Source organism: Trachurus japonicus, chromosome 7 (assembly GCF_045865225.1).
Source record: "Trachurus japonicus isolate A0001 chromosome 7, Traja_1.0".
Lineage (NCBI taxonomy): Eukaryota > Metazoa > Chordata > Actinopteri > Carangiformes > Carangidae > Trachurus > Trachurus japonicus.
Window position 1 is genome coordinate 7583222 of NC_140913.1, and position 25337 is coordinate 7608558.

The following is a 25337-nucleotide window of genomic DNA, read 5'->3' on the forward strand; positions in this document are numbered from 1 at the left end:
GGTGTAGATTATAGAAGTCTCTCTTGGAGCAGGAACATTGAATCACTTTGTCTATCATGTAAAGTTTGGATCATTAACTGACTAACTCAGGAAAACCACTGAAGCTGGTTAGTTGTTAATGTTGACTGTATCTAACTAAGCATCATAAACACAAGCAATAAACCATAATTTGGTTTGTTCATGAAGCTGATGTAATTTCTCTTTACATTGGATTAAAATCCATCTTGTTCTGCTCTTATGAGGAAAAAAAGCTGCAACAGTTCAATCAATCGAATGTTTAATTTGCAGAGAGTTAGATTGGTCTGATGAAGTGTGATGATGTTCTATAAACACTGATCTTGTCATGATACATAGTTTCAACATGTGTGTTATTTGTGTTTGTACAGGAACAGCCTCCACAGACACTGTGTGCTCTGACTGCAGTGAGGGAACATTTTCTGATGGGACATTTACATCTTGTCGACCACACACACAGTGAGTGACACTTCCCGCCACACACAGACACATTTCTAACAGCTGCAGTGAATTTGTAGTTTCTGTATATTTTCCCATAAAAAATCTCTCTCTGTCATTCCAGATGTGGATCAGGAAGTCAGCTGGTAAAAGCAGGAACTGCTGAGAGTCATGCTGAATGTGAAGAAGAGGAGAAGAGTTTAAATGTGCCAGTGATTGTGGGAGGCAGTGTAGCTGGGCTGGTTCTTTTATTGATTGGCATTGCTGTACCTCTAGTTTACTTGTCAAGAAGAAGAAAAAACGTCAAGCAAAAGTAAGACCTGTGTGCAGTCAAAGAAAATTTTCTGATGGTTAAATGGATGATGATGTTGCTGATCAGTTAATTCATTGTTTTTGTTTGTTTGTTTGTTTATAGACAACAGAAGAAAAAGAAACAGCGTGTAGGTATGTAGGCACTGTGGTGGATGATTGGTTGATCAATGATCTATAATCTATTTATTAATATTTCACCAAAGAATAACACCAATGAAAACACACAATTGTAACCTAATTTAATATTATGCTTCTCATAATGTCAAACAGGAACTGTGCTGTGAGTCAGGTCTGGACCATAATGATGACAGTAGCATTTCCCTTTTTACTGCTAATGGTCAGTCTGTGACAGACACATCCACTGTGAATGTGTTTATGTGTGACAGGAACAGAGAGAGAAGAAATGAGAGGCTGAGTGGATCAGTGTCCAACTCTGAAGTAAAACTTCACCGATGTCCTCTGGTGGACAGAGAGCTCATTGCACCACAAACTGGATGCACAGTAATATTTTCGCAAACAGGGGGGGCGCCGGGGCGGTATCAACAGATTCACCTTGGCGCAGTGACAGTTTCGTGCCAAAAGGCAGTGCTGATGGTGCACTGAAAGCCCGCCAACTCCAACCTGTGCTGCCTTTTATTCAATTCAGCAGGAAGTGAGCACAGTGAGGGCAGATTAAAGCAGCACTGAAGAGGAAAATACTTTTTAACCACGTTGATTGTTGGTCACACAAGACTGAAGAAGACACTACATGTAATCAATAAACATCCATCAGGGTTATGTGAGCATTGTAATATTGAAGAATCAGTGGAGTATGTTATTCTTGATTGATTCTTGTTCACTACTGTGTGAAGTCAACACGTCGCATTTTTTTTGCTTTAAGTCAGTGTTTGTTTGTTTTTTACAAAAGCTGAATATTTACAGTGAGTAAAATGTGTTTAAAATAAATGGTTAATAATTTATTTTGAACTAAATGACAGTTTCTCAATCACACATCAAATGTGTTTTTGTGCAGGCGTTAAAGGAAATATATGATCTGTTGTGAAATTGCAGTAAGAGTTGTGAACACAATGTTTCTGATATGTGAAATGCAGCAAAGGAAAAAACATGATTCAACCATTTCATCTCCCAAATAAAAAACAGTGTAGGCTATTATCTGACGTTCATACTAAAAAGGGCCATTTTCAATTCACAAAGAATATTGGTTCCGGTCCTGAGCATACTCTGTAAAAATTAATTGTGGGTTCACTTCTGAATAGTTGATTCTATAGCAATTCGATTTTGCTAATTTTTTTTTTTGTGTGTATTATTTCATTTTGGCATCCTGTGGGCACCAACTTTATTAGGGAGTGGACGTCTGCACCTGTGCATATGGTTTTGCACCAGCGCTTTTGGGTTCAAGAGGAACTATGCAAGTCCAGTCGCTGTTTTGCTAACCCTCCTCTCAGCCATGTGCATTTGGAAAGAAATCAATCAATATAGCCGGTAACGTTATTCAGTGTGCAAAATACGGGAGGTCCGGGGGGGTCTGACCCCCCGATTAACCCATGGGACCCCTGAAAGCCTCAAAAGCAAAATTGGAAGGCAGTCTCAAATTTTGTCAAAAAATAATAAAGCCGACATATATGACGTATATGGTAATGTTTATGTGTCACACAAAGTCACTGTTAACAAAATCAACATCTATCTATTGTCCCTTCAAATTAAAGTTAGTGACGTGTGTGATCGGAGCAGCTGCTGCCAGATGTGCAGCTGACAGTGGAAACATTACAGAGATCCCACTTTTCAGAATGACAAGTCAGGGAATTATACTTTTGCTTTATGATGCATGCCTTCTACCCTTTTCTCAATAGTTGATACATTTAAGTTAAATTTAAAAGTTCCTGTGATGAGAGAAAAAAACACAAGTAGTAAAAATAACTCAATTTATTTTACACAGAACAATGGAATCAAATAAAATCTCAACAGGGTTTAACAAAGTGCATTGTTTGTACTGTATAATAAGACATGAACCCCCCCACCCCCACCCCTATAGCATCATGTTACAGAGAGCTTACTTTACAAATCATCCCATGATATATTATTCATGAGCTGCTTTTACTTATTTCAGTGCATCAATTCTGTTAACTTTAATGACATTATTTGTTCCTCCGGCTTAATGGGGACTTGAACTACTGATTTTCAATACATTGACAGTGGTTGTACTGTCATACACTTGATAAACTGTAGTTGCTGTTTTCAGCAATGTTAATACAATACAATAATAATACAAATAATATAGGATTGCCAGTATTTCATTAGTGAAAGTGTCTCATTACATACCAAGTGTCTTGGACCAGTTTGAGGAAATCAATTATAGGCTGCAATTTTTCTAAATTTAAATAACAAATGTAGATTAATTAATGTGCAATATGGTGAAATGTATAGAAAGAGTCCATCATGGCCGACCCTCTATGTGGAGTGTTGTTGGTGATGTCTGGCTGGTTGGACACTTCCTAAAGTTCTCACCAGTTCATAAAGTAAACTACCTGACATAAATCTGTGTGTATTATTCATTATAAAACTACCGAGTAAACACATGGAAGACAAGATGGCTGAGGACAAACCAAGAAATAAACTTCAAAAGAGTTGTTGTCTGATTTGTGCCAGTTAATGACAAAGACGTGGCACCACTGAAGAACCAGCTGGACCTGTCGACCTTCAGCAGCACCTCCACCGGGTAGTGGTCACTGACCTCCAGCGCCTGAGCAGAAACCAGGAGAACGTTAACAAACCTCAGCAGATCAAGAACAGATTCATAAACAGACTCAGGAATTTACAGTAACTGGGTTTGTGAGTTCAGTGAAACACACGTTAGCTGTGTCCCAACTCATGGACTGCATCCTTAAAGGCAGACTGCATCACAGTGGCGCAACAAGGCTGTTGCATCTTGACAACAACTTTTCGGGCAATAAGGATTTAAATGGGTAGATGCTCTATAGTGTTGTGGTACTGAGACCACATTTTCAAGGTCTTGGTCTTGTCTCAGTCTCGGCCGAGCTGTAGGCTACTCGGGATTTTTTCTCAAGAGGAGGAATAATGTAAATATCAAGCCACATGATTATTATGAGTACTGAATACATGGTCTTGGCTCTGGTCTTGGTCTTGACTCAGTCTCGGGTTAGGTGGTCTTAACTATAACACTAGCTCAAGGCCAATCCCAGGATCCATCATGGGCTGGTAATAAAACTACAATAACAGTAGATACAGTAACACCAACACAAAAGCCAGGAACACATTGGATGTATGGTGTGTGTGTGGCTGTTAACAGGTCAGAGTTGTAGACACACTGTGTCATGTAATGAAATGCGTGCCTTATGCTTTGTGGCTGTGTTAGATGATTTAGAATTTGGTGTCTCATATTTTTAATATGTGACAAAAACACACCAGCAGACATGTTGATATCATATTAGCACCATACCTGCACCATTGCATATCATTTTATATAATTCCGTATAGTAATCTATGTCCCAGCTAAATCTGAAGATGTCACAAACATCCATCCATTGTCTCACACACAACACTTGTCCATGATGAGCCATGGAAGATTGGATCAAATCCCAGCTGATCATCAAGCTCTGCCATTGCAGTAAAGGCCACAGTCTCCATTAGATGCAGCCCATGAACTGACACACAGCTATTGAAACATGTAGTCATGTTACCTGCTCCTCCGTGAGGTGGTACTCTGTTTGGAAGTTAAATGTTTTGGCTGAAAGAGGCACAAGTGCTCCGGCAAATTTTTCCCCATTCACAACAATCCTGTTGTAGGACATAGAACAGACAAAGTCAACACACGTTTCAGTTACAGTCCAGTTACACCAGAATTAAAACATCAGTGGAGCTGCTGGGATCAGTGGCTGCTCCCAGGTTAAGTTCAGCTTTAGTGAAATATGAAAAAAAATGTTCTGAGTAAGTAGTGTGGACTTTTATAAGCAGATGATAATTTTTCCAACTGTAACAAAAACGTAGCTGTTGGTCCGGTCACCTCACTGAAAAACATTGTACAAGGCTTGATGTTCATCGATCAGTACATGAACATTAAAATGTTGCTTCCGAAGGAATTTTCCCCAGGAACCTTATGAGGAGCTCGACCACAGGAACCACAGTCTAATAAACTGATCTATCCCTGAAAAGTCCCTGGTCAGAGGATGGTACTTTACAAGTGTTCAGGGGGTGTGTGGTCTGCAGTGCTGAACATTGGTCCAGGCATTTTATTTCACCCGCCATGTTCAGAAGCTGCTGCTGTGGGCTGTTGTGTTTTTTATTGTGGTTTGAGATGGAAAATAAAGCCTACAACAACTAGATTGATAATGAGGTGCACTAACAATTTACACAGAAGAGGATATCCATCTGGAATTAGTATAGGAGAAATGGAACAAAAAATTTTACACCCAAATATCCGGGTTGTAAAGGAGTGCATCATTTCTGAAATGCAGACACCAATGAAGAGGAAGGAGAACACAGGAGCCTTTTAGTTCCTGAAGAAAAAACTACCTGCAACTAAAAGTGATGGGTGATGGGATCATCTGCAGGAACATGTTTAAGCCACTTTAGAAAAAGAGAAAGCTGATATCCATTGAAGCACAGACCTTATTTTGAATATTTTCACAGCTTCAAAGGGTTCCAAAGCAAGACGGGGTAAAGAACTGATAGTGAAATCAGTTTTCTCCTGTAGACATTTCTTTAAAGTGGTTTAAAAAAAAAAAAACTTTTTTCCCACAGTGTTTTTCTGTGTTGGTGCTCCTGCTGCTTCTCCCTGCTGGGAGATCACTGCAGGCAGTGCACTGACAGTAACTACCTCACACAACCACACATCACACAACAAAGTGTAGTGTGAGTTCACCTGTCGTAGGCGCAGGAGGTGGACGATTTCACAGTCGTGTCAACGTTGTCGTCAATGAGCCAAACGAGGGATTTATCTGTAATCAGACGCACGTTCTTCCTGTTCTTCTTGGCCAGGTAGCCACAGTCAGCGTTGAAGTCCCCGAGAAGAATCACATTCTGCACACACAACAGCGCACAACATCAACACTGGTGGTTATGAAATCATTAAAAACCTTCAAACAGAGTTGTTAAGAAGTTCTTTTACCTCAGTTCTCCACATCTTTCTCACTTTTTGCAAAACATCGTACAGAGCATCCAGCTCCTTGGTGGCGTTGGTTGGAGTGGTGTGCTGAGGTATGAGGACAAAGTCCTTTATACCTGAATATACAGATGTGGTAGGAGAGATAAGGGATGTTGGTGTTAATGCTGGTATTTTTTTCTGCTTTTCATTCTCTCGGATGATGAACCTGAGTGTTAGAGTACTGACTTGTCCTGGGGGCTTTGAAGCGGACAACAAAAGGCTCTCTGGAGAAGGCATCAACATCTCCTGGTCGATCGTCAGGATACTGATACTGGTCGGTGACGGTCACCGTGTCAGTCCTGCACACCATCAGAGAGACACAGTACAGTGAGTTAGCCAGTTATTTTTAGTTTATTTAACTTTAATCTGAATCATCATAAGTAAGGGACACCGATAATGTTATTTCAATGCTAAAGATAAAAACAAAAACAAAAAAAAACAAATTATACCAAAAGATAGATTTAATTTTATATATTCACATTTCCATCTTCTTTAATTGTATGTATGGCCTTAATTATTATTGTAAAAATTCAAGTGTTTGTAAATTACAAACACTTGAATTTGTTTGAAATGACAAACAAAAAAATATATTACAAATTGTAATATTTTTTTTTGTTTGTCATTTGTGCAATTCTTTTAATTTTGTGCTATATTCTAAATTTAAAATTTACTATGGGTGGAGGTCTTACTAAGCTCTCTGAGATTTTTGCCTCGTCCTGCACTGTATCTATCTTTGTGATTTATGCATTCCATATTTTATTCTTCTTGCGCAAAATGAACCATTGAAACCATTATGAAACTGGTACTCAAGAGTGAAAAAGCAGCATGAACGTGGACACAGCTCAGCTCACCTGTAAACAAACACATACTGCTCCTGGTATGACTCGGACCTGCCCAACCGCTCACTGGCCACGGCATCATACTTATGACTAGTGTCATAGCTGAGGATTACAGAGGAAATATGGTGAATACTGCTGCCGTTATGGGTGTGTGCGTATGTGTATGTGTGTGTGTGTGTGTGTGTGTGTGTGTGTGTGTGTGTGTGTGTGATTAATCACCTGTTAAGTTGTGTAAGCAGCTGGGGTAAAGCTTTCCCTTTACTGTCTCTCACTTCCTGAAGCAAGCACACATCACAGCGAGTGATGATCTGGAACAACAAGAACGAGACAGAAAAGGTTGACAACTTTCAGATTGTTGTCAGTTGTGTGCACACATGTGTGTGTTTATAATTACAGCTAATACATTATAGTAAATATATTTTGGGCACTAATGAAATACTGACAGGACATGCTGCCAGGTACACAGGAGGAGATGTAGCCCATAGATCTATATACTGTGTTGTGACACTTACAGCATATGATACGTACTTTGCTCAGCAGGATGATATTCAATAATAACCATGACTTTATGTTTTTCAAGCCTAAATATAATCATCAGAAGTAAGGAGTTACTGTTATGCTACAAACAAATTACACTATGGTCACATGACTTTATTTTGTAGTGTGATTTAGTGACTACTATACTACTTCTATTCTATTCACTTGTTAGCAACCAGTCCTTTTTAACAGATGTAAAACGTATTATAAATATGATGTGTTGAGCTTGTGTAACTACAGACCTTACTTCATTCATCTGACAAAAAAAACCCCAAACCCACAGACTTCAGAATGAGGGAACCAGAGGTGCTAAGATGCTAACTCATTTTGTTTCATTTTTGGACTTTCTGCTGTGTTTGCCATAGGCATATAAATATCTTTATATGTCTATGGTGTTTGCTGTTTGAGACAAAGGTCAAAGGTCAAAAGTATCCATGTGTCTTTGTCCTACCATGGTGAGAGTCTTCATGACATCGCTCTTCTTGGACTTAGAATCCCCAAAGTGTTGGAGGTTGAAGGCGCAAACTCGGAAGTCTGAGGCCCCCTGAACGTCACTCACTCCCACAAGGAAGGAGAGGAGGAGGAGGGAGATGGACTTCATGGCACAGAGCTGCAACAGACAGTCACCTCTGGAGATGAAGGCCACAGACAGTTTGAGTAAATACACCACCTGCAACCATGATTGATGGAAACATGAATTCAACAGAAAAAACAGCTTGGTCTCAATTTCTTGTTTTGAAAACCAATGAAAGCCTCACAGCTATGCCAAGCTCATGTGTTGCAACAAAAAGAGACAGCAGATAACACTTGGTGTGTCAGTGTGGTCGACCAAGTCCTCTGTTTGAGCTTCCTCTTCTCTGTCTCAGAGGAGCTTTCTGTTCTGCTAAAACAACCATTATCTTCTCTCCAAACATCCATGGGCGTAACCAGATATAATGAGTTAAATGTGGCACATGGGGGGGGGTTACTCATGTTGGGTTAAATAAGTAACAAAAAATAATCCATATATTGTCATGTCTCTGTGTAAAGTCCGGCATTGATTAGCTTATCTTATCTATCAGTGTAGACAGCTGGTTTAGTTCTGATCAAGTTTCTAAAATATCAGCATCTGTAAGAGCTACAAAGCTAACTAAGACAACATACCAGGCTTATCTGTTGAACTGGTGATGGTTTAGGGTCACCTGATCCAGACACAGCTGTTCACAAGTCCTAAAAATAGCATTTGCTGTCATGAGATAGAAGTGAAAGTTTATATCATTTATTTTTAATCAAGGCTGTCATAAGAAGTTGGAATTATGTTTTGCTTAAAGTTGCTTAAAATGTTATTTTAATGGTAGCTTTTTTGTTCAGAAGTCTTTTAAAATCAGCTTAGACTGTCACAATAAAAGCCCACTGACGACACTCCAACATTCAGTCATTCAGTCACAGTCTCACTACACATCAGCGTTATAATGTAGACGGTGGCAGATGCTGCTCTGCCCATAACATGATCTTATGTACATACGTGTATGTGGGAAATTCATCGTTCAGCTGTTGGGTTTCACAGTTTGCTTTCCAACATATCTGCTTTCCAACAGCATTTGTGACAGGTTTAATAAACCATACATTATATATTTTTTTCTTATTACCAAATCATAACCATAAACACAACTGTTTCCATGTTTCCTGTCTACACTGGTCCTTTGAGAAGCAGAGAGGACTTAGGACTGCTACAACCCCCCCGTCAAAAACACACACAAACACAAACATACAGACCTATCAGGTTACAGGTGAAGTTATTTCCTTGACTCAGTCTGTGAAAGATTGAAGTTAGTCCAAACTAAAGCAACTGTAACTTACCTGGTACTGTAGCTACTGGTTCAGACTTGCAGGGTATGTTTGTTTCTTACCGCCTCCCTTCTCTGTGAAACCTGAAGCTGGTGTGTCCATGTGCTTCCTGTGGGAGGGACCAACTGCAGTGGAAACTGTGAGAGTCAGAGAATGACTTTTTACTTCACTGACCCATTGTGTTAAATTCAAATTCATTGAAAGGGTTAGGGTCAATAAAATCAACTGTGCTGCATTCACTCAGAGATAAGTGAAGAAAAACTAATTATCATGAGTAGATTACACTCAGTTATTGCAAGATTTGGGGATCAAACATGTATTGTATTCAAAATGATTGAAAATAAAGAATAGACATTACCATTTGATGAATTTGACAACTGTTTTCAGCTGCATTATGTGTGACCTCGTACCCTATTTCCATTTCTCTCCACCAATACTGCAGTTCTTAAGAAGTAGTGAGGAAGTTCATTCTATGTTCCTCTTTTCAGGAAGTTATGATCAGAGTTATTCTCCATATTACTGAATTTAAATAAATATTTGTTTATTTAATGTATGTATAGTTCCATGTAATGTATGTTATCATTTTGTAATGTCATTTAAGTTACAGATGCAAACACTGTTAATATTTCTTTTTAACAAACTACAAGAACAGAAATGATCTTGTCTTACCTTTGGAGATATAAAAGCCTAGAAAGTCAAAGTCAACACTAATCACAGACATGAAGGACATGAAAATACCTTGTATTTAATTACATCGATGTCCCTGAGACCTCAGACAGATGTGATGTGGTAATGTGTCTGAAAAAGGTCAAACTGCTGTTTATTCAGTTCTCATCATTTCATATCAAGCTAATAAAACATGAGGTTTGGTTTCTGATCTGGTTTTGGTTCCAGTAACACAAACATAGATGCTGGTTAATGTGATAGGGAAGGGTAGGCTATATTTCATTTCACGTTTAAGTCAGTCAAATGCCCTGTAGTGACAATACAGTAAATCAACCAGCAGATGGCACCAAACTAAAGGATGAGCACATCAGGACTTTATTGTTGCTACTGTTGCTATTTTGCCTTTCTAGTCAAAATGGGAATAAAACCCAGGAAATAATAATTTGACACATGACTGACAGAAGTGTTTAGCCTCCTGCTTCCACAGCAGAACAATGTTCACTTCCTCTTCCCTGTGGTCAGCCATTGTTTTGGTATCGAGCTCCCTCTAGCAGTCAATAAATGTACACCTACATAGCAATACTGTAAATTACAATTACACTTTAATGTTTTCACCATTTTACGGTCTTTATCCAGTTTTGCAATGTCCAGACTTTTGTCTTACCTCAGCTCCACAGGGTGTTATTTCCCTTTTGTTTATTTGTCAGTTGCCAAGTTTTCACAAAGGTTGATTGAAAATAGACAACATAAGCACCACCAAGAAGTTTGTTGTATTATTTCATGTTTGAATGATTAACATTAACACAATGTAAATATAAGAATTTTAAATTACTATAACGATCAAATAGATAAATCTATATGCCAAATTGATGAGAAATCCATGTCAAAGTCAGATTAGTTACAAACATCTTTTTTTCTAATAACTATTAATTATGTTAAATTTTTATTGTTTAAAAATTAAACCCATGTTTTAGTTTTCAATTGTTTTTCAATCCAATTGGTGAAAATAACTTAAGGTCTGCCTTCTGTACATTTTTTTAATCTTTTGATGTGGCAGTTATAAATCAAATTCATCTCTGTAGTTTGTGCCCTGACAAGTTTGAGATGTTTCATAGTTGTCCATTCGCATAATCAAGAGGTGACACACAGACCAGGGCTATCACACATCACTCAACACTGAGGTAAAAAAGGATGAATGTTTGCTGTCAAATCTCTGCCACTTGAGTATTTGAGTGCAGTTCATGCAGAAACCTTCTCTAAAACTGGTCATAAAACTATTTCCAGTCAGGTTTACACTGACTGTACCAGACAGTGACAATTTGCCTGAAACCCAGGGAAATAAAGTGAAAACCAGAACCACCACTTTTGTAATCAAACCCACTTTTATTGGTTAGAAAGCCTAGATGGCGTGCAGGGCTCTCCAGCGGTTCAGAGGGCCTCTGCTGGGGATGTACTTCACCCCACAGCCGTCTGAGATCAGACGCTTCTCAGCCATCATGTCATCGAAGTCGCAGGCGTTGAACTTGGTGAAGCCGTACTTCTTTGAGATGTGAATCTGAGGGGGACGAAGATGGACGTCAGCTCAAGTACAAAAAATCATTAACAGTGAAAAACACAGAATCCTGTTAAAGGTTTTGTCTCAGTGGTCCCTTAAAGCACTCAGCACCGCCCAGCTGAGGACATACACAACCAAAGAGTCACTGTCTGCAGCCTTTGCACACCAGAGACACACTGGGAGTAGAACTGGTCGGCTTAATAGACTGCAGAGCTGTGCTATCACAGCATGAGGGATGTACACTGCAATGCTGGGACTGGTGATGATCTTTTACCTTCTGGCGTCCAGGGAACTTGAACTTGGCTCTGCGCAGAGCCTCAATCACATGCTCCTTGTTCTGGGCCTTGGTACGCACAGACATGATCACCTGGCCGATGTGTACGCGGGCCACGGTGCCCTGGGGTTTACCGAAAGCACCGCGCATTCCAGTCTGGAGCCTGAATAACACGAGATGGAGACAAAGTGGATGAGTTCAGTGCCAGAAGAAAACACAAAACAGTGTTTGGATTATCTGGATTTGGCTCAACCAGCATCAATGACCAACACAACAGTCACTACAGAGTCAATCATCCACACAGACACCAGACTCACCTATCAGCTCCAGCACAGGATAACATTTTGTTGATACGAATGACATGGAAGGGATGCAGGCGCATACGGATGTGGAAACCATCCTTGCCGCAGGTCTTCACCATGTACTTGTTAGCACAGATACGGGCAGCCTCCAGAGCTGCACACAAGCACAACGGGGTCAACTTCAGCTTAAACAGACAGCATTTAAAAGGACAAGTGCAGCTAAAGTGGTTGATTTTATATCTACAGGTCAGCTGCACTCTATTATGTGCTGCTGTTTATATATAGATCATTTAATGGGATTTATCATGATATTCACAACTGGATAATCATTCTCCAATGAAGGCTGTTTAAGGACTGAATAAGGGAATATCTAGATTTTTTTTTTTTACACACCTAATGTAATCTTGGCATTGTAGTGGGCAAAAGAGTGAACAGCTCCATGTCTGGTCATGTTTCCCTGACCACTCACCTTCGGAAGACAGCTGCTCATACTCATCAGAGACCATGTGGCCGCACAGGGGGAACTCATCTACCTTAGCCTTCTTCCTGCCCAAGTCGAAGATCCTGATCTTGGGATCTAGATTCAAGGAAAAGCAATCACCAATCAATCCCTGATCACTTCTCAGGGATGACATAATACAGAATGGGGAACAGTGGCTCATCAATGAACCTAACAGCATTATTATTTTGTCTCAGTGGTCCCTTAAAGCACTCAGCACCGCCCAGCTGAGGACATACACAACCAAAGAGTCACTGTCTGCAGCCTTTGCACACCAGAAACACACTGGGAGTAGAACTGGTCGGCTTAATAGACTGCAGGATCAATAACAGCAGACTGTTATGATTACTAGGAAAGACAGTGGGATCAGAAAAGAACCGTATGCAGAAATGCAGCGGCAATTACACATGGACAAGACTTAGGAAGCTGGTCGTCCTGCTAGCTGCTGCGTTAACCACTCCACTTCCTATATTCAGGAGGACAATACTGATGCTGGTCAAAGAGCAGAAATAACTCACCAGGCACACCCCTACAGAAGCGGGACTTGGGGTAGGGCTTGTTCTTGCAGTAGCGGTAGCTGTGGGAGACACAAGGGTTGAATTAAATTAGAAATTCATTAGTTACTCATGGAATACTGCATGGATTTACTTTTCTTACTGTCAACAAAAAGACAAAATCAAAATGTGTCACTGAGCTTTTCATGTCTGTGGCCTATAACCCAGCAGCTGGATGCTGCAGTGTTAGTCAAAACGGATGGAAAAGCTGCAAATGTCAAGGACAATTTTAACTGGATTTACCTAGAGTTGATGCTCTAGTCAATATTTGGGGCAACAGGTTGATGCCTCTGGGACTTAATCTAAAATCCTTTTCACACTCGGCATTAAAATGCATCTCCAGAAGTCAAATCACAGGTGGACAGCTCAGAGTGGATCAGTTCTCCAATACACATGTGGTATCATGTGAACATCTGATCAGATCTCACTTGCCTGCTGTATTAGACAAATTTATGCAAATAAACTCACTATGCATTGTTTTTAAAGAAACTAGTGTGCGCATCGGAAATAACAATACATCACATAATGTATTCACTCATGTACACTGGGCATGCGTATGCCGATGTGAATCCGCCAGCAATTTGTCGCAGAAAATACTGAGTCAGAGGAAAAGCAAAGACAGCTCAGTGTTAAAATCTATACAAAACAACTACACTAGGAGTTCATTATTTGTGCTGCATTCACTACTAGTAGTTGTGACCAACAACCCAATCAGGGAGCAACCATAGTGTACCCTGGGGTTTTCTAACTTGCATGGTAACAACAGAATTGGATACAAAACTTTGCACATTGGGAGCAGCATGGACGCCAGAAGTAAATGGAGGAAAAGGGATTTTAAAATTAAATCATAACGTATGTATGCATATTCATGTGTATGATGATGAGCAAAGATCATTTGTGACGCCGACCAGACAAACACTGATTTATCTGGAGGCCTAAAGCATTTTACATTATAAAGCACTAAAGGATGAACACGTAGTGTGGACATGTCCTGAGAGCTGTCCACTAGTGATCGGATCACTAGATGGATGTTCATGTTGACAATGTGACATGTCTTAGCAGCTTTTGAACAGGCCAGCAAAGACCTGTAATACTGGGATATGCTTTGATCCTAAAGGCAACACTCATTAATGGGACCAGTTCGTTGGCTTCAAACTATGATTTTGTCCTTTCACAAATATGAAGTGAACTGTAGAGGCAGTTTGTCAGTGGGTCTCTTGGACCACCAGAGACCCTGAAGGGACCCAGAGAGACCCACTGTTAACGTTACCAGTCATCTGTCTACGGTTTCAAGTTGGTTGGACACTAGTGTGAAACCATCACACATTGTAAACTACCGCATTCAAACGTAAACCAATGTTACACATGGAGCTCAAATAAAGGCTGTAGTGAGTTTAAGAGGTAATGGTAGTGGTCTGGTAGCGGGGAGCATCATGCTAGCTACCAATAGCGCAAAAAGCTAACACTTTACACCAGTGACATGACTTTACGACAGTTTAGTTGAAGAGAGAGTGTCGCCGGAGTTAACATTAATACCAGACAGAATAAACACGCTGTTTTAACGCTACAACACACAGACAGAGGGTGAGCGGCCTGGCCTGCCGGCGTGTTAGCTCCGTGCACATGGTGCGAGTCAAACCGCTGCCATTTTCCTCCGAGCTCGGCTGGTCCGGCCCTGCTCACTAACGATGTTACTGCGGACTTACCAGCGGGCTGGTCGACGGCCCATGGTTGCTATCTGTAAATAAACACACAACAATGTGTTATTGTGTGAAATAAGGACTAAAAAAATAGATAAAGAACTTAAAATGAGTCTATTTTATGGAGAGCCGTAGAAGACGCGCTCTGACCACGCACTCACCTAATGGAGGAAAGAAAGAGGAGGCGACTTCCGCTTCGTCATAAGGACGAGGGGCCCGGGGGAAATATATTTTAGATTTAGTAACACAATATTTTTTCTTTCAGAACGATTCGGCCGTGATATAAAAACGTAAAATAGAAAATTTACTAAAATATATGGTCGCAAAAATTATTTTTAATTAGTTGCCGGGTTCAAGTGAATTCTGGGAAATGTCGTTCTTTACGGAGACCTCCCTCCACGGCTGATGCCAGGGCGCAGGTGCAGAAAACTGCCATTCATCGAGTGTCCACTTGAGGCAGACTTGTAGCCTATAAAAAAGGTGCACTCCCTTTTAAACGCTCAATTTTACCTTTTTTTTTTTTTTTTTACAGCAGAGTGAAACATGTTTTAATCATAGACTGTAGGCTATAAAATGGTTTTAATAGTAGGCTAGCCTATAAAACATTTTGGTCTCAATGCACACAGAAAAAAGTGTTTGGATCTGTGACACTAAAACCTAAATCAACACTGAAATCTGAGTGTGGCTAAATTACAATAGCTACATACAAAATCTGCTTATTACCAGCTCTCAAAAACATTGCAAAATGGATTTCCATTTTGACAGAAAAAAAAACCTTAGGTAGGCCTATTTTGGTAACTGTGAAACCCTTGGAGTCATTTTTGACCATGGATTTATCCTTTAACACCCATAAAGCATGTCGCAAGATCTGCCTTCTTTCACCTGCACCTATTACCAAAATTAGGAATATCCTCCCTCAGAGTCACACAGAGAAACCAGTCTATGAATTTATCACCTCTAGGCTGGACTTGTAGGGCTATAACTCCCTTTTGTCAGGATGTCCAAAAAACTCTCTGAAGAGTCTCCAGCTGGTCCAATATGCTGCAGCGAGGGGTATTGCAGGAGTTAAGAGAAAGCACAAAATTCTTCTGCTGACTTACGACGGCTCTTAACAACAAAGCTCAAAGACCTCATTGTTCCTTATTGCCCTAGTAGAACATTTCGCTCCCAGAATGCAGCTCTGTTAGTGACTCCCAGTATCTCTAAAACAGACTGGGGGGAGTAGGCTAGAGCCTGGCTCCTCTACTGTGGAAGCAGCTCTCTCCATGGGTCAGGGAGGCAGACACTCTCCACACATTTTAAGTCCTGGCTTAAAACCTTCCTGTATGACAGAGCTTTTAGTTAGGGCTGGCTCAGGTAGCCCTGATCCATTTTATAGCTACGCTGCCATAGGCTTCTTAGACTGGGACACACACCACGCATCTCCTCTCCTCTCATGCACATTTTTGTCTTGTCTATTGTACCTTGTCGTTTGGCCTTGGTGTCTCTCACGTTTTCTGTGTTTTTCACAGATTTCTCTGACATGAGACCACCATCCCTCTGCACCAACCGCCGCCTGCATGACCTCCTTTCCTTTGCTCCTAAACCAGCCTGCCCACATGACCCAGCCTGCTCACCAGAATCATCAGCTCCTCTTGACTTCACTATCACATATTTCATGTTGTAAACTGTTTTATTGTCTGTATATACAACATCTAAACTGATTCTCCCCCATTTTATAGCATGTCAAGCATAAAGTTGCTTAGTTCAAGTAAGTTCAAGTCGGAAGTTTGAATCCGTGTATTGCATGTATTTCTGTCCAGCATGATGCACTGGTATGCTGTCTACTGCAGATATTATACTTAGGGGGCATACAACCTACTGCAAAAAAAACAAACGTAACCATCCCTTCAGGGGTTTTCTAGTTTTTCCTCATGATGAGGGGGTCTAAGGGCAGAGGATGTTGATACACTTGCTTTGTAAAGCCCTTTGAGAGAAACTGTTGCTGCTGATCATCACCAACACCAACACAGGGCAGCACATCACACTGGTTTACTACTGCACTGGCCTGCCAAGGTGCTGAAGGACAGATTTGAAAATCCTACTAGGCTACTTGTCCGAATAGCAAAAAATGGTCCTATGACATCCTATCCAAAATTCTCCATATTTGATCCCCAAATTCCCCGTCAAAACATGGCGGCTAACACAGCTAGAACTGTAGCCACCAGATACAGATGTAGACATCAGATACAGAGATCAGGAGGAACTCAATCACAACTCAATTAAAGTCAGATCAGTTAAATTCACACAGCTGATATGTCTACCCATATTAGTCTTGTGAATTTCAGCCATGCTATTAAAAAAAATCACCATCATAACAGAGAGGAAGCATCCTAACAACCGCAAATGTGGATTCAGTATGACAGGAAGATCATAGATCAGTGGGTAAAATTCACACAGCTGCCTTGTCTATAGCCCATGTCAGGTAGCCTCAGTCCTTTAGTCATAGGCACTAAAGCTGTTTACATTTGTTCACAACTGCTTTCAGAACAGTCATGGCATGTAAACAAACATAACATATTACTATCTGTGATACTGTTGTAACACTGTGACATTGTAAAAATGTTCATGCTTATTGAAACCCAATAATCATAACCATAGTCAAAGTGGTTTGCAGTTTGGAGCGTAATCAGGCATGAAATGTACACTAATATAAGCTATTTTATTCTAGTCAGATGTTATGTGTTAGTTGGCCCATAGGCTACCTTTGTTTAGATTTGGAGACTTGGCTGTAATGAACAGAACAGGCTATAAAACAAAGGATTAATCTACCTTACCTGGTCTGTTGTCTTCTTCACCTGCTGAAGTACTTTTAAATAACAACACAACAAATAAAACACACTTTTCAGCTCAAAAATGTTAGGATGTTTCTGATCTGAGCCTCCGGCTGAAAAATGAACAAGGAAGTTCCATGACACAACATTTGCCTTTCACAGGGGGTGATTGTTTAAAGGCACACATCAGTTTAATTTTGTTTGCTTTTTACTTTTTGTTTTGTTTACTTAAAGTGAATTTATCCACCGAGAAAAAGTGCCGTTTGGTATCTTCAATAAGTAATAATGATGAACTTAAAGAACTAAATGTAATCTATTTGATTTGTCCTATTGGCAAATTCAATTTAGCCATTCTTAATCCTTATTTATGACGTTTTAAACAAGACAGATACCAAATAATGTGTTACTAGAATACATTTTTGAATCAATTTGTGCTTCTTCTTTAATTTATATTTTTTGTGCCAAGCCCTTGTAGTAGGAAGAGTGGCAGTAGTGGGTGTGACTTTAGCAGGTTGTGTTTGCATGTCTTTGCATCTCTGCATCCTCAACCACGAACAAGGCCTGCATTCATTTTCTTTTCCTGCACTATATAAAACGACCATTAGGTGGCACTATGATACCACATATGAATAAAACTCCTGATCCTCTGCGCCCTACATTAGTAATTCTTAAAAAGGAACAATGAGCTCATATCTTAGCTCTTGTTAATGCAGAACAAATGTTGTTCTCTCACTGGGGAATGTGAGGAATCCTAACCTCATTCTGACTGCTCAGTGCGAGCTGCTCTAACATCACTCTACACAACCAGGACTCAGAAACATCGCAGGGCCCAGACATGATGCTTGGTGTCCTCACACCTCTTTGGTTCTAGTTTACATGAGAAACTGCTTTTACACCGAGACTCTTGCGAATTCATTGTCAGGCTGTTGTGAATGGACCTGCTTGAATAAAAATCTGGAGTGTGTGAAGACATGATATCATTTTACAAACACAGTCTGTTCACCCCAGCCCAGATTAGGAAGTGTCGGTCCACTGCCACTCCTTTGCAGAGTGACTCAAATGCAGAGCGGATATCTCAGCAGGAAAGCCACTGAACTTTGAACGAGGTCCCTGCACAGCCTCATGTGAAGGTCAGCTATCAGCGCTGAGCGGGCCTCCCTATCTTGTCCAGTCCTTCTGTTTTGTCTGAATCTCCTCCAGACTTTTCCTGCGTCTGTGCTAAACTCCACTGAAGGGCAAGGATGACGGTGAGACGCTGGAAAGAGAGCAAGGACCAAAAATGGTCCTACATTGTGTGCCTGTTTCTGGTGACCAATGACACACGCAGACACACAAACGCATTACAACAGAAATAGGCCGCTACTAAATACAAAAAAAGTCTTAATACAGAACAAACCTTTCCACTTAAATCCATGATACAAAACAGGAACTTCTGAGTAACTGTAAAAGGTTTTTTTGTTTTTAACATGAAGTTTCCAACACTTTGGGGGATACTTTTCTTGCCCAAGTCTACACGAAAAAACCAGATAGGTCCTACTTGATATTTCTACGCTAAATATGAAGTTACAGCATCATAAACACCAACGAGTTAGCCAGACAGTAAAATACCTGCTTTTTCAAACTCAAAACATCCCTGCTCAGGCCGACTTTTGATTAAATATGTTTTTTAGCCATTAGTCTCTTTTCAATGTCTTTCTAGCTTTTGTTGTTTGCAAGTTTTATTGTAGTTGTCTATTCTATTGTATCTTGTTGTCAGATTTTTTGATATGTCCTTAAGCACTTTAATCAGCACCAAACTGTCTAATAGTGCAATGAAATAAAGTTTGGTTGGTTGATTGGTCACTCAATTGATTGATTGGTTCTGGCCTGTACACTTCAACATCTGGATAGATTCCAGCTGTTATCCTCCAATGATTTTCTGCACCTGAATTGGTCCAGATGTGGAAATAGCATCTGAAGGTCACGAGGGCCAGATTTGGCCCATAAAAGCTGGATATACAGATCCAGAAGAAAATAAGCACTCGTCCCACATCCTCTTTCCTCCTCGTTTAAAGCTTATTTATTAACAAATTGCTTCCTGGGATGTTTCACCAGAGAGTCATGGTTGTGAGAATTGTTGTATCTCTTGAATATGTAAAGGGCAGCATGCCTGCTAAAAGACTTTGACCAAAAACTGGATGACCACTGGGACATTATTTATAACAGCCTCATGAATTGATTTGCATTTCCTTCTTTATTTCTTTTTCATTTTCTTCTTTATGAAAATTGAATGACACTCTTGCAACCCCCCCCCCCCCCCCTTTTTGGAGTCCAAGTCTGTCCTGTATGTGTGTGGGATTTGTCTGTTTGTTGTTTTAAGTTGTAAATGCTCATAATAAAAAACTCTTAATAGCAAAAAAACAAAAAAAAAACAAATTGCTTCCTGTGTCTTGTTTGATTAAACAGCAAAATACAGAATGCAGACTCATAATACAATTGCTGAATTTTAAAGCTGCTGCTATTGACTATTTACCTCTAGGGAGAGATAGAAAACGTGTTTCTAGTGTTTATACTTATCCAAGCCTTTTATCATAAATAATACAAATATTTAATACACCCAGACACTGATCCTGGGTATGATTGTCAACTACAGTAGCAGTAGCAGATCTGTGAGGTTTGCACTGTTATGTGCTGCTGTCTTGACAACTGCAGTGCAGAAATACATGAATACTGAATTGCTCAGACTGCCAACCACACCCTCACACACACACACACACACACACACACACACACACACACACACACACACACACACACACACACACACACACACACACACACACACAGATGTGCACACATGCACCAAACTACCCACTGACCAGTGTGACTGATGCGTAAGGGTGTGGTAACTAACACCCTGTGTGTTCCTCTGAAAACGGAAGTCCCTCTGTCTGAGCGTGTGCAGGGAGCACTTGTTGAAGTGTAATGTTACAAACCTACATGAACTACAGCACAATTTTATGTTTTCTCTCATTAAGTATGAGTGGACAGACACAAGGGCACAATAACTTCAGGCCTCAATGACAAAAGAGCTCAGTGTGAATGGGAATGCATGGGCGGGGTTAAAACACTAAAGGTCACACATTTCAGATAGTGTCAAGTGAGCTGTCAGTCACTGAGCTGTTTAATGAATCAATTTATTACTAGTCCAAATATTGTGTCTTGTATAATATGATAAACTCCACCCTGCCCCTGAAGAGGTTGGCTCAACAAATCTTTTATATTGCACAATGTACAACAACACGGTACATACATTATCATGTGCTATTAAAAAACATTCTATATATCTGGCACATAATTGTAACAATATAAACTGTAAACATAAGGAGAAGGGTCTCCATATACTGAAACGCGTTAGAAAACCCTCTTCATGTCGTCACCCTCAGCAGAGTGCTCTCTGTATGGAGTTGTGCAACAGGCTCTGGTCAGGTTTAGCCTCTGTTTACATTTCTCTGCTCTAAACAGTCCAGGAGGGTGCTTAGGGTGCTAGGTGCTTTCACACCAACAGCAGTTGGTGCGCACTAAACAGTGGACCGAGACCTCCAAAAAGGGGTGGTCTCGGTCCGCTTGTATCCGCACCAAATGCCAACCTCTGGTGTGGTCTCTCTGGTGAGAACCTGGACCAACTCAGGTGCCGGTGTTATCCTTTTTTCATTGGAAAGTGTGTAAAAGGCTGTCCACTCTAAGAATAGTAACTGTTTGAATGTTTCCCATTAATTATAAGTAATCAAAATGGAATTGAACATTCACATATACCTACACCAGGGCCAAATAAGCCCAGAAAAGTATACATATTCACAAAAAAAGAAAAAAAAGGCAAATATCTTTAAAATGTCTTAAAACAATCAACAAAGGTTGGCAATGGATTGAATAACCGAGGGGAATGAGCCAAGATGGAGCCACCTCATTAACAAAAGGGCAAAGGAATCAACAGGGCTGGGGCTTACCACGGTGGCAGAAAAATCAAATGGGGAGAAATCCAAAGTATACACCACTGTGCACTGCAACAGGAAAGATCATGTGAAAACACCACCACCATGGGACAGGGCTGCCTCTCACTTGGGCTTTGAGCACCCGTCTCAAACAAAGAAAAAGAAAATATTATATTAACTGTGAACTGTGTGGGGGGACGTCTGGGCCATGAACAGGTAAGAACAGACATGCAAGCAGCAAAGAAATTAAATCAAAAGAACATAAGAACTGAATAGAAATGCTTAAGGAACCAAATAAAAATACTGATAAACAAAAATACAAAAGTAAACTCAACAACCTGCAACTACGCGTCGCAGACACAAATGAGTGAAAACACTCTTAAATCTAAACAAATAAAGAAATAACATAAATGTGTGTCTGGGTTTACATCAGTCACAATAAGTTTTACATCAAGGTTCAGATATTATTTCCTCAAGAACTAATGAAAAATGTAAAAAAAAATAAATAAAAATAGCCCATCCCACAACTGATCAAAACTTTGTGGACTCACGCCTGTGACCAGATCCACATCAAAATTGATCCTTCTGCGGCCCATGTTCCATCCTTAGATCAAGTTTGGTGCAAATTGATTCAGTACACCTTATGTAATCCTGACAAACAAACACTGTTAAACACATCCACACTGGTGAAAGTGACTCAAAGAGAAATCAAAGAACATCACACACCAAACAACAGAAAGAGAGAGAAAAAATCTAATTCATGGTAAATGATCCAGATCTGCCCCTGAGATGTAACAGGTTCTTTCCATCCCACCACCATGTGTGTTTTCCTGTAATAAACGAAGAAACAAAACACCAGACGCAGGTGGAAACATGAGCTCCTTGGTGAAAAGTACAAGTCAGTGTCTGTAGGATGAAGGATGGTTCTCACTGTCACAGCTGCAATATATGTCCAATTTTGCAACAAAAGGAGGTTTTTGCTGAGTGGGCATTTGGTGCCCATATTGTTGACGGGGAAGTGAAAATGAAACGTTACCATGGAGACCGTGGCCACAGAAAACATAAACAAAGTCTGACTCATTCTTCCCGACCATCCACATCCTATTGGTGGAATTACCCCCACCGTAGTGACCTCACATATCAGCCACAGGCTGGCAAGGTCGACGACAACAATAGTAAACATGAGGTGTACAGGAAAAGCCTTTCTTTGTTGTGTTTTCTCATGGATATGTATAGTGTTCAAGACAGAAAGCTTGATCTGTTGAATCGTATGCACTCCCCCACTCCCAATTTCAGATTTTTTTATTGGTATGACAAGTACATTCATGTGTTGCCAAAGGAAATGAGTCGCATGAATATAAAATACATCAAGATGAAGCCAGAGGCCAAAATGACACTCAGAGACAGTGAATCACGTTTACTGTAAAGACATGTGTGTTGTATGTAGTTATGTGTTGTGTATTAAATGAAGTAATAGTGTACTGTAGTAATACTGTAATAGTACTCTGACACCTCTGTCTGAGCGTCTGTCTGTCTCTCTCTGCAGGTCGTGTCTCTGCAGGTCTGTGTGTCAGGCTCAACTGCTTCAGTAATGAGATCATATGATGTCATGCAGTTCACGTGGGAGCAGCTCTCCGATCAGTCTGGCTGAAGCCTGATGTGTGTGTAAGTGTGCGTGCGTGTGTGCGTGCATGAATGTGAGTGAGAGAGTGAGTCTATACAAATATAGGTTCGCCTGTATGGAGCCTCACAGGAAACACACTACAGTAGGCCTAGTAATTGTTAATCTAATATGCCGAATGTTTTCAATAACAGTGTAACTCTGTAAAGGAAACTTCTCTGTTTGCGTGTCTCCTCGGTTCCTCCGTCCATTAACATTTTTTATCCTGGATTACTCCATTAGACAGTGCATTACTGCACCGCATCCCCCAGTCTCAGTTACACAGCATCAAATCAAACCGTCAGCTGATGTTTTAGTTTCTATTTACGTCTACTTTTAAAAATGCATTACTTTTTTTAAATGAGGGACAGACATTGTTGAGTTGCCTACTGATCGAAGAACATGTCCCGAGGCCCATTAATGTTGTTTAATAGCAGTTATTTGGATAGATGGTGAGAAGCGGACTGACATTACCGTCTATGCTGCGTTGGCTATAAAAAGAAGAAGAAAAAAAAACAGAGGGGAGACTGAACAGAGAGAAAAACAAGTGGGAGGCGATGAGGACAAAGAGGAGTGAGGTGTGGAGCCAAAGAGACAGATCACAGGGGTCAACTAGAAAATAGCAAAAAACATTTTTCAGACCCCCCTCCTTCTTTTCCTCGCAGCTTTCTTCTTCCCTAACTAGACATGGTATCTGATTTCAGCCCCCCCGACCCTCCCACACACACATACACACACACACACATTCTTATCAACGCATGTTGCAGTAACACGCACGCACACTTGCACAAGGAACGCATCATTTTCACATGCTTTCGGGGTCTGCCGTTCATACAGGGTGACATCATTATTTGTTTCCTTTAACATCTGTTTTCAGTGAATCCAGTCCAGATGCAGGTGAGGAGGACGACTGCCACCTTGAATTTCATTATGTGTTCATGTGGTGACTGAGGGGGAGGCAGAGAGAGTCCAGAAATACACACTACACAGTTACACACACGTTTGTACAGTAGTCGTTGTGAGGACACTCATTGACATAATGCTTTCCCCTAGCCCCTTACCCTAACCTTAACCGTCCAAAACAAATGCCTAACCTTAACCACCACTCCTAACCTAATTATAACTTCAAGTCGAACCTAAAGTCTTAACCCTCACACAGCCCTAAATGAGGGCCGGCCAAAATGTCCTCACTTTACCAAAATGTCCTCACTCTGATGGTTTAAAACTCAACCTAGTCCTCACATATATAGCTGTACAAGTACACACACACACACACACACACACACACATTTATATATACAGGTGTGATGGACCTGTTTTTTCAGCAGCGGTGATGTAATGCACATAATTCACACAGTGTCACCTGGATGAGCAAGAGGAGTCTTATGAACACACACACTCAGACACACAAGAGTCATGCACACATAACAGATGAGTCAATGAGCCGTTGGGGTCATGATGATGTCATTGGGATCAGAGAGTCTCAGCAACAGTACTCTGTCTGACCCGGAGGTGCGTGCACGTGTGTGTTTGAGGAACTATGACCCCCGCGCATAGATGTGCGTGTACGTGTGTGTATATGCGCACGTAACCCAACATTTGCGTTCAAGTACAACTTTGTGTGCACGGATGAAAGCAACAGTGATTTAGCAAGAGAGGAAAGAGGAGGCAGATGGAGGGAGGGAGTGTGAGAGGGCGATCAGTCATTCATAGCTGCTCTCTCTCCACATTCCTCCCCCCCTTATATGGACAAAACTACTGGAGCCCATCTCTCCATCTCTATACCACACACAAACTAATGCAGAAGCCACCAAACTACACGTAGCCAGGGGGGGGGTCTTCATCTGTGTCATGGAGGAACCATCACCCGACACCATTTTGAACCCCGACTCAAGACAGAAACACTGATATCCTGGCTCCATCTCTCTGCATCGCTGCAAACCTCTGTTTGTTTGCTTTGCTGCTTTCCTCACTTTGGGATGTTTGGCCTGTTCGCTGTTGTTCTCAAGCCTCCTCTGTTTAGACAAATTAAAGAGAGCAGAAGACCCAGGAGACACGGGCTGGTCATGAGGGAATCCAGAAGGGCTCGCTTTTGGGAAAGGGGCAGATAAATAAGAAGATATAAGAGGTAGAAACACAATGAGGGGAGTGGTGATGGTGGTGTTGGTGGTGGTGGTGGTGGTTGGTTTGAGGCTGAGAACTGCTCAGGCAGCC

General features: G+C 40.8%; 3 protein-coding genes and 2 non-coding genes across 6 annotated transcripts in view; 1 reads left to right on the forward strand and 4 right to left on the reverse strand.

Annotated features, from left to right (window-relative positions):
- The window catches only part of LOC146984117 (tumor necrosis factor receptor superfamily member 14-like), an 8542-nt gene extending 7772 nt beyond the window's left edge, over positions 1–770 (forward strand). The window contains exons 5-6 of the mRNA XM_085783132.1: positions 387–474; positions 578–770. Coding sequence (XP_085639258.1) covers positions 387–474; positions 578–770 — 281 coding nt within the window. The remainder of the gene's footprint in view (positions 1–386; positions 475–577) is intronic.
- A 1821-nt stretch (positions 771–2591) lies between these two features.
- Positions 2592–9197, reverse strand: dnase1l1 (deoxyribonuclease I-like 1). 2 transcript variants are annotated; one of them, XM_085780997.1, is made up of 9 exons: positions 9058–9197; positions 7754–7931; positions 6985–7073; positions 6778–6867; positions 6113–6225; positions 5891–6003; positions 5645–5802; positions 4464–4560; positions 2592–3505 (listed from the first exon to the last, which is right to left on the reverse strand). In XM_085780997.1, exons 2-9 carry the CDS (start codon positions 7901–7903, stop codon positions 3326–3328), a joined length of 990 nt encoding a protein of 329 aa, XP_085637123.1. In that variant the 5' UTR covers positions 7904–7931; positions 9058–9197; the 3' UTR covers positions 2592–3325. The 2 variants fall into 2 exon arrangements, with proteins under 2 accessions (XP_085637123.1, XP_085637124.1); XM_085780998.1 differs by lacking the exon at positions 9058–9197 and adding an exon at positions 8446–8464 and having other exon boundaries at positions 7754–7912.
- A 1961-nt stretch (positions 9198–11158) lies between these two features.
- rpl10 (ribosomal protein L10) lies at positions 11159–14860 on the reverse strand. The gene is made up of 6 exons (XM_085780995.1): positions 14686–14860; positions 12944–13002; positions 12396–12503; positions 11942–12080; positions 11625–11787; positions 11159–11350 (listed from the first exon to the last, which is right to left on the reverse strand). The coding sequence occupies exons 1-6, from the start codon at positions 14706–14708 to the stop codon at positions 11195–11197; spliced, it is 648 nt and encodes a 215-aa protein (XP_085637121.1). The 5' UTR covers positions 14709–14860; the 3' UTR covers positions 11159–11194.
- On the reverse strand, positions 11428–11561 carry LOC146984120 (small nucleolar RNA SNORA70). The gene has a single exon (XR_015036229.1). It is a non-coding gene; the product is annotated as a small nucleolar RNA SNORA70 (small nucleolar RNA).
- On the reverse strand, positions 12612–12745 carry LOC146984121 (small nucleolar RNA SNORA70). The gene has a single exon (XR_015036228.1). It is a non-coding gene; the product is annotated as a small nucleolar RNA SNORA70 (small nucleolar RNA).
- Positions 14861–25337: the final 10477 nt, after the last annotated feature.

Bases quoted from the DNA above. Each gene is read 5' to 3' on its own strand.
- dnase1l1 (XM_085780997.1), bottom strand. From the start codon at position 7,903: ATGAAGTCCATCTCCCTCCTCCTCCTCTCCTTCCTTGTGGGAGTGAGT. The intron at 5,803-5,890 runs GTAAAAGAACTT...TTGTGTGTGCAG, and splicing joins GAAAGATGTGGAGAACTGAG to AATGTGATTCTTCTCGGGGA. The intron at 3,506-4,463 runs GTAACATGACTA...GTTTCTGCTCAG, and splicing joins ACCACCTCACGGAGGAGCAG to GCGCTGGAGGTCAGTGACCA.
- rpl10 (XM_085780995.1), bottom strand. From the start codon at position 14,708: ATGGGCCGTCGACCAGCCCGCTG. The intron at 12,081-12,395 runs GTGAGTGGTCAG...GCTTGTGTGCAG, and splicing joins TGAGCAGCTGTCTTCCGAAG to CTCTGGAGGCTGCCCGTATC. The intron at 11,788-11,941 runs GTGAGTCTGGTG...CGTGTTATTCAG, and splicing joins TCCTGTGCTGGAGCTGATAG to GCTCCAGACTGGAATGCGCG.